Source organism: Carlito syrichta, unplaced genomic scaffold (assembly GCF_000164805.1).
Source record: "Carlito syrichta isolate Samal-C Ts95f unplaced genomic scaffold, Tarsius_syrichta-2.0.1 Scaffold304344, whole genome shotgun sequence".
In the NCBI taxonomy this organism is placed as follows: domain Eukaryota; kingdom Metazoa; phylum Chordata; class Mammalia; order Primates; family Tarsiidae; genus Carlito; species Carlito syrichta.
The window spans coordinates 42,099-60,271 of record NW_007248440.1 but is presented as its reverse complement, the minus strand read 5'-3'; the positions used below and the strand labels follow the sequence as shown (position 1 = coordinate 60,271).

General features: G+C 37.6%; 1 protein-coding gene across 1 annotated transcript in view; it reads right to left on the bottom strand.

Annotated features, from left to right (window-relative positions):
* LOC103262133 (myosin-IIIa-like) overlaps positions 1-18,173 on the bottom strand; it is a 104,662-nt gene that overhangs the window by 44,444 nt on the left and 42,045 nt on the right. Inside the window, exon 8 of the mRNA XM_008059746.1 lies at positions 17,121-17,276. Coding sequence (XP_008057937.1) covers positions 17,121-17,276 — 156 coding nt within the window. The remainder of the gene's footprint in view (positions 1-17,120; positions 17,277-18,173) is intronic.

The window sequence follows — 18,173 nt, the reverse complement described above, 5'->3', positions numbered from 1 at the left end:
CTATCCCCGCCACCTTGGGGAGGTGAAGCTCCTCTTTTTCTCTCAAATTTACTTTCTAAATAAATTATATTTTCTAATCTAAAAGCAAACAAAAATAAAATAAAATCTCTCTTTTGATTCTCATGATTTCAGCTCTTACCTCATTTCTCAGCACTTTATAGCTGAGCTTCTTAAAATAGTAGTTCATATTCCCTATTTCTTCTTCTTTACCTCACCTCTCTCCTCCATCTCTCCTGTTGGGCCTGCCCTCGACCCCAGTCATTGAGGTGGCTCATGTCAAGGTTATAAGGAACTCTGAGGCCAAATTCAACATGACTCTATCTTTCTTGAATTTCCAACACTAATTGGCAGAGTTATATATTCTTTCCTTGAAATACTTAGTTCATAAAGCTTGCAATGGACCACATTCCCTGTTCTTCCTCCCTGAGGGCCACACTCTTTTAATCTCTGATTCTGACCCCTTTGCTAGCTCCTCAATGAGTTCTACCCTTTTCTTTCTCAACTCACATTCAGTGACTTAATCCAATGCCATGGCACTGAATACTTCTATAAGCAAATGAATCAAACCACTGTCTCCAACATGGACCTCTACTCTGAAGTCCAGACTCCTATAACCAATTGCTTACTTGATAACTCTACTTTAATATTTAAGTGGCATATCAAATTTAGCATGCCCCCAACAGAATGCATGACCAATCTTGTCCCTATTTGAATAAATACAGATCTACACTATCATCTATGGACAGGGAACAATACCCACATTTTAGTTTGTGCTACTCAGATGAGCTATCTATCTATCTTTCTATCTATCTTCCTACTTACCTACTTGACACACACAGATACACATATGTATATATCATATACATATATATCACAGATATATAATTTTTTGAGACTAACTTGTGGTATAGTTAAATCTATGTTAGAATTAATCATGAACTAATAATACTCAATTTCAATGTGTAGTCCTAAGACTGGAATTTTCATGGTTAGGTATTTACTTATTTCTTTATCTTTTCTTCTCATAAAACACTGAAAACTTTGACTTTAGATTTTTCACTTGAAAAAAGCCCAGCTGTATTTATATAAATGTATAATATCTAACTTTGAAGTGAATCAGAATCTTCCAAACTAAAAATTCTGTTAAACATAGCACTTTTTTTTTCTGCAGAGATTAGAAAAATAAATGGGGAAGCAAAAAAGATTAGGGCAACTGAACAACCAGAGATAAAGCTTTATGTGTCTGGCAGTATGGAATGAGGGGCATGTCATTTTGAATTCACTTCAAAGACTGAAATATTCTACTCTAAACCTTCACTACTACCTTTTAAAAAGATTTCTTTTCTCTTCCCTGTCAAAAAAAAAAAAAGGTTAAAAGTTGTACCTACCTTAAAGCACAATTTTTTTCCAGTAAGCTACTATCAACAGATTTATTACTAAGGCTATGACATCATGACAAAAATGTATTTAGAGGATTAAAAATGTGCAGACACCTGGGGAAAAGAGTTGCTCTGCACTACATTCAAACCATGCATCTTGTTTTATTGCAAAAACAAAACAAAAGAATTATCATCCATACTCAGTTTGCTGCCTCCTGTGGGCACTGAGTTTAATAGTAAATGTAATCCTATGCAAATGTGTCTTTTTTATGGCAATGATAGCAAAAATGGATTTAGTCAACTCCTTAGCATTGTTAATTTAAAAGAAAAGAAACAAACAGGCAATACTGAATATTTATAATGTAGGTTAAGGTCCTTGATAATCCCTTACATCGTGTGTGTGTGTGTGTGTGTGTGTGTGTTTGTGTCTATATATAATAATTTTTTTGTTGGTGTCTCACTCCGTCATCCAGGCTGGAGGGCAGCAGCATGCTCACGGCCACCGCAGACTTGACCTGCTGGGCTCAGGTTATCCTTCCACTCAGCCTTCCAAGTAGCTGGAAATACAGGCACATGCCACCATACCCAGCTAATTTTTTGATTGATTGTAGAGACAAAGTCTCACCAAGTTGCCCAGGCTGGTCTTGAACTCCTGGACTCAGGCAATCTTCTTGCTTTGGTCTCCCAAAGTGCTGGGATTACAGGCTTGCGCCACCATGTCCAACCCTATAATAAATTTTTTTAAAGGCCAAAAGGTGTACGCCCAGAATTTTTCAGGAAATTTAATTCTTTTTAGTGAAATGTGTTATACTTCTCTCTATTTAAGTATATATATTTGTTGGATTCATGTTATTTTTACCCCATGAAGTCATATGTAATATTTTTCAGATGTCTTTAAATTAAACAACTATAAAATTATAAGAAACTGTATAAATATTTTAGAAACAAATAGAGTCTTGGCAAGGTAGCTCATACCTGTAATCCCAGCATTTTGGGAGGTCAAGGTGAAAGGAGCACTTGAGTCCAGGAATTTGAGAATATCCTGAGCAACATAGCAAGACCCCTTCTCTACAAAAGGTAAATAAATGAGCTGGGTGTGGTGACATGAGCCTTAAGTCCTAGGTATTAATACTTGGGAGGCTGAGGTGCTTGGGAGGCCAGGGTGGGAGGATCACTGGAACCCAGGAGTTTGAGGCTGCAGTGAGCTATGATCATGCCACTACACTACAACCTGGGTGACAGTAGTGAGACCCTGTCTCAAAAACAAAACAAAGCAAAAAAATCATTGACTCAATTTTTTTGAGTTGGAGTCTTACTCTGTCGCCCAGGCTAGAGTGCAGTGGCACACTTAGGGTCACTGCAGCGTCGACCTGTTGGGCTCCAGTGATCCTTCCACCTCAGTCTTCCAAGTAGTTAAAACTACAGGCATGTGTTACCACTCCTGGCTAATTTTTGGTTTATTGTAGAGATGAGGTCTCCCCAAGTTGCCCGGCCTGGTCTCGAACTCGTGGGCTCAGGCAATCTACTCACCTCGGGCTCCCACTGAGCCTGGCCCAATTTAAAGTGTTAATAGCTAAAAATGAGTAATGCCATCAGTTTAATAATTAGTAATTTTTAGAACATAATTGGAAACATTAACATTACAAAAATTTTGGAGTCTGATACAAACTTTCAGAATTTATAAAGTGATACTAATTCCTGATAAATTTAAATTCCCTATTTGTATTTAGCATATTTTAATACTAACTACTAACAAAAAACAATGTTCTGGTGAATGATGCTGAAGATACAAAAGAAATTAATAAATAAGTCCATATGATCAGAGAAGTATGATATAATTTTATCCTTGCATAGATTTGCTGAATGCACTTTTATGTGAATGCAATCTTACATGAAAGTACTTAAGAGAACCAAATTTGTCAGGTTAAATTAGGACCAGATTATAAACAACGAACTAGGGATAGCTTTTTACTCTGGTTCTTTACTTGTGCTAAAATCATATGTACATAGCTCATATCATAGATGGTCACCTGTTTTGGGTTGTAAAGCAAATGTCTTCAGAATTCTCCAAGGCTCTCTTGATCTACATGTCCACATTGCACAACTCCAGGGGCACCATTAATGTTCTATTTATATGCTCTAGTGTAAGGTCATTGATATGAATGGTATCTCCTAGAATTGTACAACATGGGCTACCTGTGTTGAAAAAACAATCTGGGTTTCCTCTGTTCTCACATCACAATCAACACAGAAAACTGTGACCAGATATGTGGGGATTTTTCCCCACACATAAAGCAAGTGATGAATTTTATGGTGGATACCAGTTCTTCCAACCCTGCTCAATTCTGACATTGTATACCTGGAAATGATGTCAGAGCCCACAGGTTGAGGACTCAGTCCCAGAAGACTGTCCCTCACTTTTGATGCCAACAGCAAGCTCCAGGTTGTTTTTTTACCTGTGCTTCTGGCCAGCCTGCTGTACATTGGGATTCCCATGACTTCCTCCTTGGATTTGATTAATTCCCAGAGTGGCTCACAGAACTCAGGCAAACACTTAATTGCATTTGCTGGTTTATAAAGGATAATATAAAGAATACAGATGATGAGATGTATAGGACAAGGACTGTGGGATGGGGATTCATGATCTTTCTGGGAACTTCCTCCTTCCTGTACATTAGTGAGATCATGTTCACCTTCTTGCAAGTATACACATGTTCAGCTGTCAAGAAGTTCTCCCTACCTCATCCTTAAGCATTTTATGGAGTTTTCACTGGATAGGCATAATTGAAACATGAACAACCACACAGAAATGTGATTGGATCAAAAGGGTACAAACTAATACTAATAGACTGAGTGGGTAAATCCCACCATACCTGTCTAGATCTTTCTTGGCCTCTGTGCAGCACTCCTCCCTCCTGGGTATGGAGCAGAACCCTTTTTTTTTTTTTTTTCTGAGTTGGAGTCTCACTGTCGCCCAGACTGGAGTGCAGTAGCTGCTCCTGGCCACCGCAGCCTCGACCTGCTGGGCTCCGACGATCCTTCCGCCTCAGCCTTCCAAGTAGCTGGAACTACAGGCGCACGCTACCACACCCGGCTAATTTTTTTGATTTATTGTAGAGATGAGGTCTCGCCTGCCCAGGCAGGTCTCGAACCCATGGGCTTAGGCAATCCACTCACCTCAGCCTCCCAAAGGCGCGGAATTACAGGCTGAGACACCGAGCCTGGCTAGAACCCTTTCTGAAAAGAGGGTCTTATGACCTACGTTCAGATAAAGTAGGTCAGAGAATTTCATTATGCTTAGCTTCAAGACAGAAAGGTAGGGGGAGATTGTATTTTTAGTTTACATGGCCTGCCTTGGGGAGCAAAAAAGGAGCACGAGAAAGGAAGGCAGGAGAAGGTCAGAAAAAAGTTTCTGTTTTCTGAGGCCAGTTTCTGAGACCTTTAGCACTCCAACATTATGAAATAGACTGTCTTTCACCTTTCATCACTCTGAAGCTGTCCCAAAGCTGCTTCAGGAGCCAAGGACAAAAGGCCAAATACTTTAACAAAAAATATGCTTATTGTTTTTAGTCACTTAGGAAATATAAGGGCTATGGGAGTTATAGACCAGGAGCCATGGATGAAAACATATGCATAAATAATATCATACCATCTCATACTACTTATGGGTACAATAGGTATCATGACATTAGTAATCAAATGTTGCAGGCTTATTGCCATCACATGCCAATGTGGGACGTGGGACTTCTGTCACCTTACAACATCTTCATAAGTATGTTTCCCAAGTGCTTGTGGACAAGTCTGCTTCAGTCAGCTGCCACATTACTCAGCTCTCACTGAGCTAGGTATTAGTCTCCTTCCTACTTTGCTGGGCAGATGGTGCTTGGCACCCTGTTAGTTCTGGGAGTCATTGCTGCTCCTGAGCATGTGGCGTCCTTGCCAATCAGGCTCAGCCTTGCTCAGCCAGCAAAGCAGGTCTCCAGTGGCTCTGCCAGGTATTTTATTCCTCTGGGCAGATACGTTTTGTATCCTCTGGGTAGATACATTTCTGCTGTGCTGGATAGCGCACACATCAGGCATAGCATGCCTGTCTGCAGCTCCATTCACTCAGGAGTCCCCTGAGAAGTCAAATCAATGGATCTTTTCCCTTGTGCTAAGTGCTGACTAAGATGGGGGCAAGCACAATTGCTTGTCCACCCCTTTTAAAGGTTGAGTGAAGCAGCTCCTTCAGTTTTCATTTATAACCCCATCCTTTCTTAGGACATAGATATATACTTCATTGGTTGGGCTGGGCTTGGATGGTTTTAATTACCTGCTGATACTTACATTCAGAGTTCTGAGTCCCTCCAACTGTTAAAGCTTTACTCTTCCCCTTAGCATTAGTCATCTCCAAAGACCACAGAGCCCGTGGCAAAAAGACCCCTACTGGGCCAGACCACAATCCAATAAAAATACCTGGGTCCTCAAAGTAGGCACACCTTCATTCACTGGAGGACCCCAGTGACCCCCACCTATGTGAACAGACTCACTTCACTGGTTGATCAAATATGTCTAAATTTCTTTTAAACTCAAGGCAAGATGCTTAAAAAAATTTTTTTTAAAGATGTGGGGTACAATTCAGGATTAGGAAAACAAGTGGTCATCATACAGGTAAAGTTTGGGCTTCCAAGGCAAGATTATTATCACGTAAGCCACTTCAGGTTTTTCTGCCACATCGATACTATGAAAATTAGTGATTTGAATAAGATTCATATCCTCTTTTTCTAGTTATAAATTGTTGTATGACAAATTATCTCAAAATGTTGCAGCTTAAAAACAACAACCACCTAATTATATCTCACTATTTTGTGGGTCCAGAATTCTGACAGGACTTACAAGTGGGTGACTCTTCTGGTATCAATTAAGGTAATTCAGTGATTGTCAGCTAGTCTATGGACTGGTCTGGAAGGGTCAGTATAGTTTTACTCATATAGCTGGCACTTGGTGGGGATGGCTGAAGACTGGGCTCAGGTAGGACTGTGGATCAGACTGCAAATCTTAAATGGTAGCAATGTAAAAAGATAGTGTCACAATCCCAGGAGGTGATGATAAAGGAGGTGAGAGGAAGTGTAACTGTTAACTTCATCATTAAGAGCAAGGAGATACTGGATATTGCCTAGAATTGAATAAAAATGAATCCAATCATTTCAACTTTAGAAAAAGTCACGAACTAATCTCAAGGCAAAGAAAGATAAACCCTTATCTGGACTTCAACAATTTATTTATTTCAAGGATGTTATACATTAGATGGCCATTTTAAACTTAGCTGTTTCCACAATCAGTATCCTTAATTGAAAAAAAAAAAAAAGTACTAGGAAAATATGGACAAAGACTCCTTGACCATTAAACATACTACTCAATAATGCAAACTCCAGTGGCAGTATAACAAAGAAATAGTATAAAATTTAAATTTGAGTGCTTATTGTGAGTAAACCATACTAAGTAGCTTAAAAAAGTCAAACAAAATTTCTCCACATTATCAGTTTTGGGACTGCTAACTTCTAATACTAATGAAGAATACAAAAACTAGTAAATGCGTTGGCCTGAAAATCTTAATATTTGAGTTACGGCCCTATGTTGGTCATTAATTGGCTATTGTCTCAGAAGGCAGGATTCAATGTCTCTGGGCTTTAGTTTTCTGATCTCTAAAATAAGGAACCCATTAAAATTTTCACTTCTAGTAATAACAATCTATGATTGTATAATTATTTTGGGGAGAAAAAAATGGAGGCATGATAAAGACAGGAACTGATTTAGGTATTAGAACAGTGGGTTCTGACCCTAGCTCTTCTGCAGCATGACATGACCCTGAACAAATCTTTTTTCCACTCCACCTTGGTCTCAGTTTTCTCTAGTTACGTGAGTCAACACAGATGGCAGAACATATCAATGTGATGTTTCTTCACCCTGCTTTGTTTTGAAGCATCAGTGTAACAAGCTTTTTTGTATATATCAGCAAATGCCTCTTCTGGTTTATTTTACTCCCTTTATTTAGTGTTACTTATGAGCAGAGGACTCATAATGGCCTTCTCCCAGGAGTACTTACTCAATTGCTATTCCCTGTAAAATTCTGGAGACCATGTTAAAAAGATATTTAGCTTTTATTCTGGGAGCTTTTCTGGAAGGGAAAGTGGTAAAGAGAGGCATAAGTACATTTCTGGTGGAAAAAGGTAAGTTATCATTTCTTTCCCAAAATTCCTGATCTTAGAGGGACTCTACTATATTTCCCAGCTTTATCTGTTTCTTTCTGAGTTGTCTATCTTGGATGGATGCAGCCAAGCATGTTCCTTTGTGAGATCTTTCCTTCTAGCACTCACAGGGACAGGTTTATCCCTTATTTTAGCTGAGATAAGATTGGAGTCTTCCAAAATAAAATCTTATTTAGAATATAAGCACATATGCATATGTGCACACATACACATACGTCCAAAACAATTTTCAAAACCTATAAAAACACAGAAATATATGTAAATTTATATTAAGCATACATATATCAATATTAAATACAAGGAGGACCCCCCAAAATTGGAATTTAGTTATAAAAATTGTGTATTTATTCTTACATGTTTAAGCTTTAAATCAACTTCCAAGTACCTATCAAGACACTTTTCCTACTGCTCAAAACAGTTTTTGAACTCGTCAATTTCAACGCCTTTTAGTGCTTCTGCTGTTTTTTGTTTCACCTCTTCCACATTGGCAAAATGTCTCCTGTTTTTCTTTAACTACTTTTTTCATTGGGGAAACAAAAAAAAAGTCACTCAGGGTGAGATTGGGTGAATAGGGAGAGAGGGAAAAGGGGGTCATGCCATTTCTGGTAAAAACAACAACAACAACAACAAAACTGCTGAATACTCAGTACAATGTAGACAGGTGAGCTTGTTAATCATCCATCATTAAATGGGCAACACATTGAAAGAATATCCAAAAAATATTCACTGAAGCCAAATGCAGCCTCTCACAACACTAGTTGGTACACTGATGTCTATGGGTTCCTAGAACACTTACCTAGAGGGGGAAGCTTGTACTACAAGGGGCCCACCCTCCAAAAGATAATCCCAGTTTTTTTGGGTCCTCTCTTATATGTATCAATGTTATATTAAATATATAAATATTCAAACGCTAGTCACTAGTGGCTTTGCCTATCACAGTTTATTAGACATATACCAGGTTTTAAGCAAATTCATTCATCCTTCCAACACTCAAGATTCATTATCAGCCTTTGTGAATATTAAGATTATCTTTTTGTAAATTGCTGCTCTTTTCCATTTTTTTCTAGCTACTAGATCCATTTTCTGAACCCATGATAGATTCCTACCTGAATAAAAGCAAACTCTAGGTTATCTTGTTTCCAGAACTTTGCTCTCCTGTTTCTGTATCTAATTTGAGATATCTACAGTTCTTACCTCATTTGCAGAGCCATTGGAGTTGATATTTACTAAATTGTGTGAAGGTAAATACTCCTGTCTGGGCCCCAGCTTGTGTGGGCTGTTGTAGACAGTGGAGTTGCCCTTTGGTGGCCCAAACCAGGTATTGGGATTCAAGTGTCTATAGTGAGGGCTGGGCGCTCACATTAGTTTGTAATGGGAGATGACAAGGGGACACATCCTGGCCAAAGACATTTAGAGATAGAGGATAATTAAACAGAGTGGGGACCAACTTCATCTACCTCCAAAAGAACCATAATAGTTTAAAGTTAGGAAGTAATACAATGAAAAAAGGTCATATTGAGAATGAACAAAATGCATGCAAAATTATTACTACAGTCTGTCTTATTATTTCCATAGTTCACCTTTTAGAACAAATCAAAACCAGGTAAGAACACAATGGGGGCTTAGGAGATGATGATGCGGTGCTCTCCACTACAGGCTGTCAAGGACATAAGTCAAACCTCTCAGCCTGAATTTCGGTACTCTGTATGGTCTGGTCTCCGCAAACAAATCCTACAAGGGGGGATCCCCAAAAAGACAGACATCTTTTGGAAGGTGAGTCCCTTATAGTATACTTGGAACTTGGCCCTTTGAATCAAAAGGTTAGACAAAGTTTTTATCTGGAAGTTTTGATAAGATTGCATCACAGTTTGAGGAAGAAACATCCTGAGTTGTAGCAAATAGGTGACTGGTTCTTCCACCATGACAATTCACCTGCCTACACTGTGCTGAGTGCTCAGCAGTTTTTGACCAAAACCAGCATGACCTCCATGCTCCACACTCTCTATTCACCCAATCCTACCCTGAGCAACTGCTTTTTTTTTTGTTTCTCTGGATGAAAAAAGTCTTCAAAGGGAAATGTTTTGCTGATGTGGGAGGTGAAAAAAAATGGCAGAAGCATTAAAAGGTACCAAAATTGACAAGTTCAAAAACTGTTTTGAGCAGTGGAAAAAGTATCTTGATAGGTGTATTACATCAAATAGAGAGTACTCTGAAGGTGAATGAAGTTTAAACATGTATGGGTAATACACAATTTTAATAACTAAGTTCCATTGTTTTGGGTAGCCCCTCATATTTCTGGATTTTCCCCCCATAAGTGATTAAATGATTGCCTTTCTGTGAGTATATTTCCTTGCTTTCATCATGTTGCTCAGGCTGTTCTTTCTGCCAATAATGTTCGTCTAGTGGTAACTCTATTTTCATATGATTTGGTCCAGTTAATTCCTTGCAGTGTTAACTCAAAGACTGCCTCTTAGATAAGCTCTCCTGCCCCAACTAGCAGAAATACTCTGCGGCTTCTGAACTCTAACAGGACATTATTTGTATCCATTTTTATGGGGTTGAAGCTTTGTATAATGGTTATTTAGTTGCTTGTCTTATCCCATTTGCTAAAAAGTAAGCCTTGGAGCACAGACTCTATAAAGGCTTCAGCTGTCAGAACCCTGTGTAGATTCTTTATCCAGAGCTTGACACAGGACTTCAATAAATGTAGAGATAACAAGGATGTTGTCTCAACCCACAATTACTGTGGTAGCTAAACTTACATCACAAATGGAGTTGGGTTGAATGGGGCAGTAAGGAATTTAGTCTTTGATTAGACTAAAAATGGAAAGTAGGAGAGAGGAATATGCTAAGTAAATTCCTAGATTTCTAGTTGGCATAATGCATGAGTGGCAGTGTCATCAATAAGAAAAGGAACAAAGAACAAATTTTGGATGGAATAGCATACATTCAATTTTGGACATGTTGAGTTTGAAGTGTCTTTCAAACAGTCATGTGGAGAGGGAAATTGAAAACATGGTTGTTAGAAGAGTAGCAGGGATAGCATTTTTAAAGTCCAATGTGTTAAGGAAAGGGGCAAATGTTCCAAAGGGTGAATAATTCTCACCATGACATAGTCACAGCCATTAGAGAAAAATTATCTCACCCAGAAAATAAAAAGTAAAATGAAGTTACACATTATATCACTCTGAAAGAACCATATCATTATTTCCTATTGATTTTATGCTTTCTCCTTTTTATTGTTCTGTTTGTAAAATCAAAACCCTATTTGAGCAAATTTACATTGCATAAAGTACCACACCCTATAAAGAATTGACAGCTTGAGTCAGGCACTTTTAACACTGAATGGTAGGCCAATTTTTTTTAGTTTATCTTTCATTTGTTAATCCCTTGAGATATATCTCAAAGGTGCCATACATTCTGGCTTAAAAACCATATATATATGCTAGGACAAGAAGACTGACTACAACAGTGTCATATACACAGCCAGTATTTTTGGTGTGAGAAACAATTGTGCTTGAGTTACTAAATGAACTTCTATAAAATTAGAGTTCATAATACTCAGTGATCTATCACAGAAACAAAGAACTGAGTACCACATGTTCTCACTCATAAGTGGACCCTGAACAATCATAACACTACAAGAAAGGTATTGGCAATAGTGGGAAAGTCCCAGGGGAAGGAGGGGGTACACGTCATCAATAAGGGTACCTGAAAGTGAAGTGGGGACTAAAGGGAGACCCAATCTTTACCAGTACAATGACCATTTGTATACCTAACCTTGAATTGTACCCCTCAATAACATGCTGATAATATAGCTACCACAAAAATTTAATTTAGAATTTGTTCTCATTCAAGTAGATGCTGGGCTAGATTTTTCCTTTATTTAAAAGGAATGCAAATGATAGCTCAAGTAATATTTTTAGGCAAATGTTCAAGATATTTAAAAGAAATAATTTTAGGAATCTACTTAAAAATACCATATAATGAGTATACATCCATTGCTTCTGCAGCTCAAAATACCCTTTCAATATGGGGGAAAATTCTAAAGTGGCTGAGAGGCAGCACTCTGCCTCATACAGAAACTGGAAGTGAGGGGGGACCGAGGGTCTATCACCACCTGATTTCTCTAGAGCATGGGCCTGTGACCTATGTATGGGGAATCAGATGGTCCAGTATAGAAGTTAGAATCTCAAGGTCATGATACAAAGTTCAAAGTCAATTTACAAATATTTTGAGATGGTTATGGTATTCAAAAAAAACAGTATCACTGCAAGAAATATTAGGGGGTGGGTGGTTGGGTTTCAGAGGCAGCCATTTAGTAGGCGATTCTTGAGGAAAGACATGAGGCCCCTTGTTTCTTTTCCTTCGTGCCTAAGCCTAGCTCTCTGCCTTCCTCTCTGTTGAGCCATCCAATATTTTCCACCAAATTGCTTTTCCTTTTAAGTCAGCTTTTACTGTTTTTAGTCAAGATTTTAGATAGTACATTTCAGTTAAAAATGCCTTTTATCAGCCGGGCTCAGTGGTTCAGCCTGTAATCCCGCGCCTTTGGGAGGCTGAAGTGAGTGGATTGCCTGAGCCCGCGGGTTCGAGACCCGCCTGGGCAGGCGAGACCTCATCTCTACAATAAAAAATCAGAAAATTAGCCGGGCGTGGTAGCGCGCGCCTGTAATTCCGGCTACTCGGAAGGCTGAGGCGGAAGGATCGCCGGAGCCCAGCAGGTCGAGGCTGCGGTGGCCGGGAGCGGCCACTGCACTCCAGTCTGGGCGATGGAGTGAGACTCCAACTCAAAAAAAAAAAAAAAAAGCCTTTTATCTATTCCCATTAAATCAAGAAGTTGAATATTTTAAAATACTGGATTCATAAGCAAAATTTTCTTTTAAATTATTTCATAATTCAAGTTTCTATTGATTCAGTCTGTATTCTAACATTGTCAATTTTGTCTCCTGTGAAAGATGACTTCTCAGTTTTTGAGAAGGGTATCATGGGAGCCGTTGTTGCCTACACATACGTTCTCATTCCTCAGAATAGGCAAATAACTTATAATAGTAGTTTGCTATATTCACCCCTTGAGTGATAGTAGAAAGTTCTTGTATCCATTCTCAACACACTGCCCCCTCCAATCAGGACATTTAAAGCACTCAGTTTGTATTCAACTTATATTAGGACAGTTTTTCTTTCAAGCTGAATCTTTAATTTGTAAAACATTATCCAGCTGAGCACATACCTCAATTGAATTCCAAAGGATGATATCACATACAAAAAAGTCAGTTTTGAGTTAGTTAGGTTGGTTTGATACAGTAAAATTTTAGATCAATTTTACCAATGTCAGGAACTATGACAAATCAAATCATTTTTCATATTCTTCAAGAAGACTGCTTTTGCCCAGTATATTGCCAGTGGCATCCCCGAACCTCTTTCCTTTTGCAAGAGAATGTCTCACACTTTCAGACCAGTATACAAATGCCTAGAGAGGGAACAATCTTCCTTCTCCTTTAACTGGGGACTAAGATCTGGTCAAGACGGTGTTGTGGGTAAATGATTCAATCTCCACTCATACTTCTCCAAACATACATTTGTATAAAATAAAATATTAAAAATATATTTTAAAATAAAACTTAAAAGACATTCTCTACAAGATGAGCATTACAGTGGACACAACAGATCAGATAAACACTGGGCAAGAGGGCAGAAACAATAAGCTGACTCAAAGTCCAGCATCAGAAACAGGTTCAGCATCAGAAAGAGACCTGGAAGGTAAAGGAACTAAAATGCCCCACTCACAATGAAGGCCCTGAACTAGGCTTAGAAAGAATGGACTGAATGTGGAGATTCATTGTCTGGAAGAGAAGACTGAAAAAAATCTATACCTCTTTCCTTTTATATGGAGTCAACAGCTTAGATGGCAGAATGGGACAGAGATATGGAGTCTACTTTCCTCTGACTCAGTGACTAGAGCTGCAATATCCTTCAAATCATAAACAGCAGAAGGCTTTGTATTGGGTAATCTTGAAGCCAAATTATGGCAAAAATAAAACCCCCCAAGTAGAAGAGAATGCAAAAAAGGAAAAAAAAAAGCAAAACAAAAGCCTCCTACTCAGATGTGAGCTCAAACTAAAATTCTAAACCACAGAAAAAAATCAATTTTTTTTTTTGAGTTGGAGTCTCACTCTGTTGCCTAGGCTGGAATGCAGTGGCACACTCACAGCCACCTCAGTGTCAACCTGCTGGGCTCCCACAATCCTTCCGCCTCAGCCTTTCAAGTAGCCAGAACTACAGGCATGCACTATCATGCCCAGCTAATTTTTTTATTTATTGTAGAGATGAGGTCTTGCCACGCTGCCTGCACTGGTTTCAAACAGCCACTGCACTCTAGTCTGGGTGACAGAGACTCCAACTCATCAATCTACTCGCCTCAGCCTCCCAAAGTGCTGGGATTACAGGCTAAGCCACTGAACCCGGCTGGAAATAAAATATTAAGTAAACAGATGCACTAAATAATCAGGACATTTCAACTGTGTTGAAAAGCAAATCTGAAAGTGATTGATTTAAAAGATCAAAGAAGAAAAAAATGAAATTACATTCACAAAAAAGAAAAATAAATTAGCCAGATAAAAATAGCTAGATATGAGCCGGGCTTGGTGGCTCAGCCTGTAATCCCGCACTTTGAGATGCTGAGGTGAGTGGATTGCCTGAGCCCGTGGGTTCGAGACCTGCTTGGGCAACTTGATAAGACCTCATCTCTACAATAAATAAAAAGATCAGCTGGGCGTGGTAGTGCGTGCCTGCAATTCTGGCTACTCAGAAGGCTGAGGTGGAAGGATCGCTGGAGCCCAGCAGGTGGAGGCTGCAGTGGCCAGGAACAGCCACCGCACTCCAGTCTGGGTGACAGAGACTCCAACTCATACAAAAAAAAAAAAAAAAAAAAAAAAAAAAAATAGCTAGATACAAAAAGTCAGATATAAATGGCAAAAAGTGAGAGATTCTAGAAATGAAAATATAGACGTTGATATAAACATCAGCATGAAAAATATGTAGGATAACTTCTAGGATAGGCCTCATTCAAAGAGAGAATTAATGAACTGGAAAACAGTTTCTGAAGAATTCACTCAGAATGTAGCAGAGATTGCTAAATAAATGACAAATATGAAGGAGAAATTACAAACCACATAAGGTAAATTAGGAAGTTCCTATATTTATCTCTTAGGAGTAAAAAATAAAAAGGAGAGAGGACCAATATTTAAAAGAATGACTGAAAAATTTCCATAACTAAATAAAGCATTAATTCTCATATTAAAAGAATATTCTGAATCCTTAACAGGTAAATAAGAATATATCTTGTGACTCAGAATCAGAAGTATTGAACTTAATACAGTGACTAACTTAGTTTATAATATTCTTTACAAATTTTTGATCACTAAAATTTAGAGTGCTAGGCTAAAAACCTAAATATTGTATAGTTCAACCATTGTTATGATGCTTGTATCCGGGAAACAATTCTCCATAAGTCTGTCAGGTTTCTGCATGTCTTATATTAGCTTTTGTTCCAGACTATGTTCAATAATGTTTATATAGAAAACAACCTTTAATATTGTCTCCCTCTAGGAAAAATGGAAGTTTTATTTGGCGTCCAGATAATGGCTCCTCCAAGGCAAAATTTGGACAAATATGCTACCAGACCCTTTAAAAGATTGAAGTTTCCCAAGCTCAGGGTTCCCCAGCTATGAGGCAAACCCAATGAGTACACAGCATCTACCTAGGCCATTCCACATCTTCCCTAAAATTTATGGGGCAAGGATAATCAATGTGAATAAAAATCTCGTGCTGCCAGCTTAGCTGTGAATCATAGAGCCCTTGGTCTCTAATCCATAAGCCTTGAGTCTTCTGCTAGCATTTGTGAAAATGTGGCAGGCCAATTTGTTAGCTTGCAAGTAGGGTAAAATCTCAGATCTTTCATAGTTCTTGATATTGAATACCCTACATAACGTTAGTATACCTCGAATTTTGTTTGTTTGCTTGGGTTTTTTTGAGGGAGGAGGATGATTTGTGGCAGACTACAAAAATGCATTCATACAAAGAATAAAATATGGGCATAAATGACCCCATGACCGACTCCTCACTATAACCTATACACCTGCTTCCTTCTTTTTGTCAACTTAATTCCACACACAACTTTAAGTTTTCCTCATTAAAGGTATATTAATCCTGTGTCTGTAGAAAAAACCATAAACTCACATAGGCAAGGATTATTATTATCTCCTGAGATCCTCCACAATCATTAGGCTGTTTACTCATGTGAATTAAAGTTTGGGTGTTGGGATCAGAATCAGAATCTCTGCAAAATCATTCATTACTTATACAGCCATGTACAAGTTAATTAATTTCTGCAAACTTCAATTCTTCTCAGCTGTGACACTGGAATACTATGAAATATTTCCCTCAGAGTTTGTAAAATCACATGAGATAATATTAATAAAGTCCTAACACAGTGTGTGGCACATAGTAGTCATTAAGCAAATAGGAATTAAATTTGTAAACTCAACAAGAATTCAAATAAGTCATGTCCTATTCACCTCTCCAAACTTCCTAAATAGCGCTGTGCTCCTGGGATGAAACAAGATTCTCAAGAGCAAATTATTAAATTTGTTTAAATCTTAAATTATTCCTTTTTTCCTATAGTACCATCTATAGAAATTTATCTTAGGGAAACAATGAAAGATTCATGCACAAGTCTGTTCATTACAGTGTTATTTGTTTGAGTAGAAACAGTTAATAACAGAAATTTCTTACTTGCAATAGAGAATTATTTAAACCAATAGCAAGGAAATGCTATGCAGTCCTTAAAAAATATGTAGTATAAGGATATTTAATGATATGGATAGTCACTATTCAGGGAAAGAAGACAGGCTCCAGAACACATATAAATATTATTCCAATTTTGTTTTAAAATGCATATTCAATCACAAGAAGATACTAAAATATTATAGGGTAAAATGTAATTCCTGATTAATTTTATGTTGTATATATTTCTGAAACTTCCTAAAATAAACACACCTACTATTAAAAATCCAAATAAGAAGTATTAAGAAAGATATTTCAAATGATCTTTAAATATCATTTAACCAGAACAAATGAACCAACAAATAATAGTGCCAAAAAAGTCTTTCAAGGGTTATGTTCCTTTTTAAATCTCAAATCTAAGATAGCTTACCTTATAGAAGAGCAGAAAAAATGAGGAAACATAGATCAGTACAAATGCTCTATTGAAGTTTACATTCTTTGTTCTCATAAAATTGTTTTAAAAATGCTGCCAGTAATTTTACCAATATTGAAATATAACTAAACAGTTGACATTCACTTTTTATGCAAGTTCTCATTACCTCCAGGAATTTTTTTTCTTTTTTTGTCACCTTAACAACTATCTCATTGCAAAACTGTCCAGAATTCATTCAACAATTTTTGCACTTTTGGAGTAAAAATATTATTTGATTACCTGGCCTTTTCTGTGCCTCCCATGCACTGATGAATGCCAATGAATTTCATTAGTTGTTTTTGTAACACCACATCTTTGCCCTCAATTTGTGTAATGAATTTATGCTGTAAAAGATCTGACACTGTTGGACGCTTTTCATAATCTTTAGTCAAGCACCTGCACTGGCAAAAAAGAACATACAATTATTAGATAAGTTAGAGTTTTGAAGCTATTGTTTATATACACACAAAAAATCTAACAACACAAAAGAGCAATGATCCTCACAAATGTTCAGCCCAAGTTCAATATATTAACTGTAATTTTAATATCTCAAAATATTGAACTGCAATATAATGAAATAAATGTTTGTGAAAGTGTACATATCTGTGAGCAATTGTGCTGTAGTGATACCAAATTTTACCTAAATGCTACTTCCTTCATCTTCCAACAAGCATTACTGCATAGTGATAATTAAGCTGTCTCCACTGTAAGTCTCCTTTACAAGTCAGTAGCTAAAGATAAATGACCATGAAGTCATTACCGTTTTAAGGCTTATCTAAAATTAAAACAAACTTTTCATGTTCCCTTCATGAATGCTTCCCTTCATGAGAGGTTTCTCAATTGATGTATTTCTTTCTGTGCAATAAAACTGCTAACCCATTTTAGAAGCTTAATCCTTTGAGAATGTTTGAATTCTACACCAGTAGGCATTTTTTGAGGTCATACAGTAGATACACTAATGTGTACCACACCTCTTGATAGGTTCAACCAGAGCATATTCATGAGAAAGCTTAAGGCTAGTGAGAACACCTGAAACAACATCACAGGAGGAGTATTTGAACAAACAGGATGTTTAATCAACTGTGGCAGTTGTCTTCAAATATTTGAAAAGTGATTCGAGTAGTTCTCCGTGTTCACAAGGGGCAAAATTCCTGGGCTTGGTTGGTGGAATCAAGAGAGAAACAGATTTCAAGTCAGTATAAGGAAGTACTTTTCAAGAGTGAGGCTTATCAAGATAGAATGGACTACATGGGGAAGCATACCTTTTTTTTTTTTTTTTTTTTTTTTTTTTTT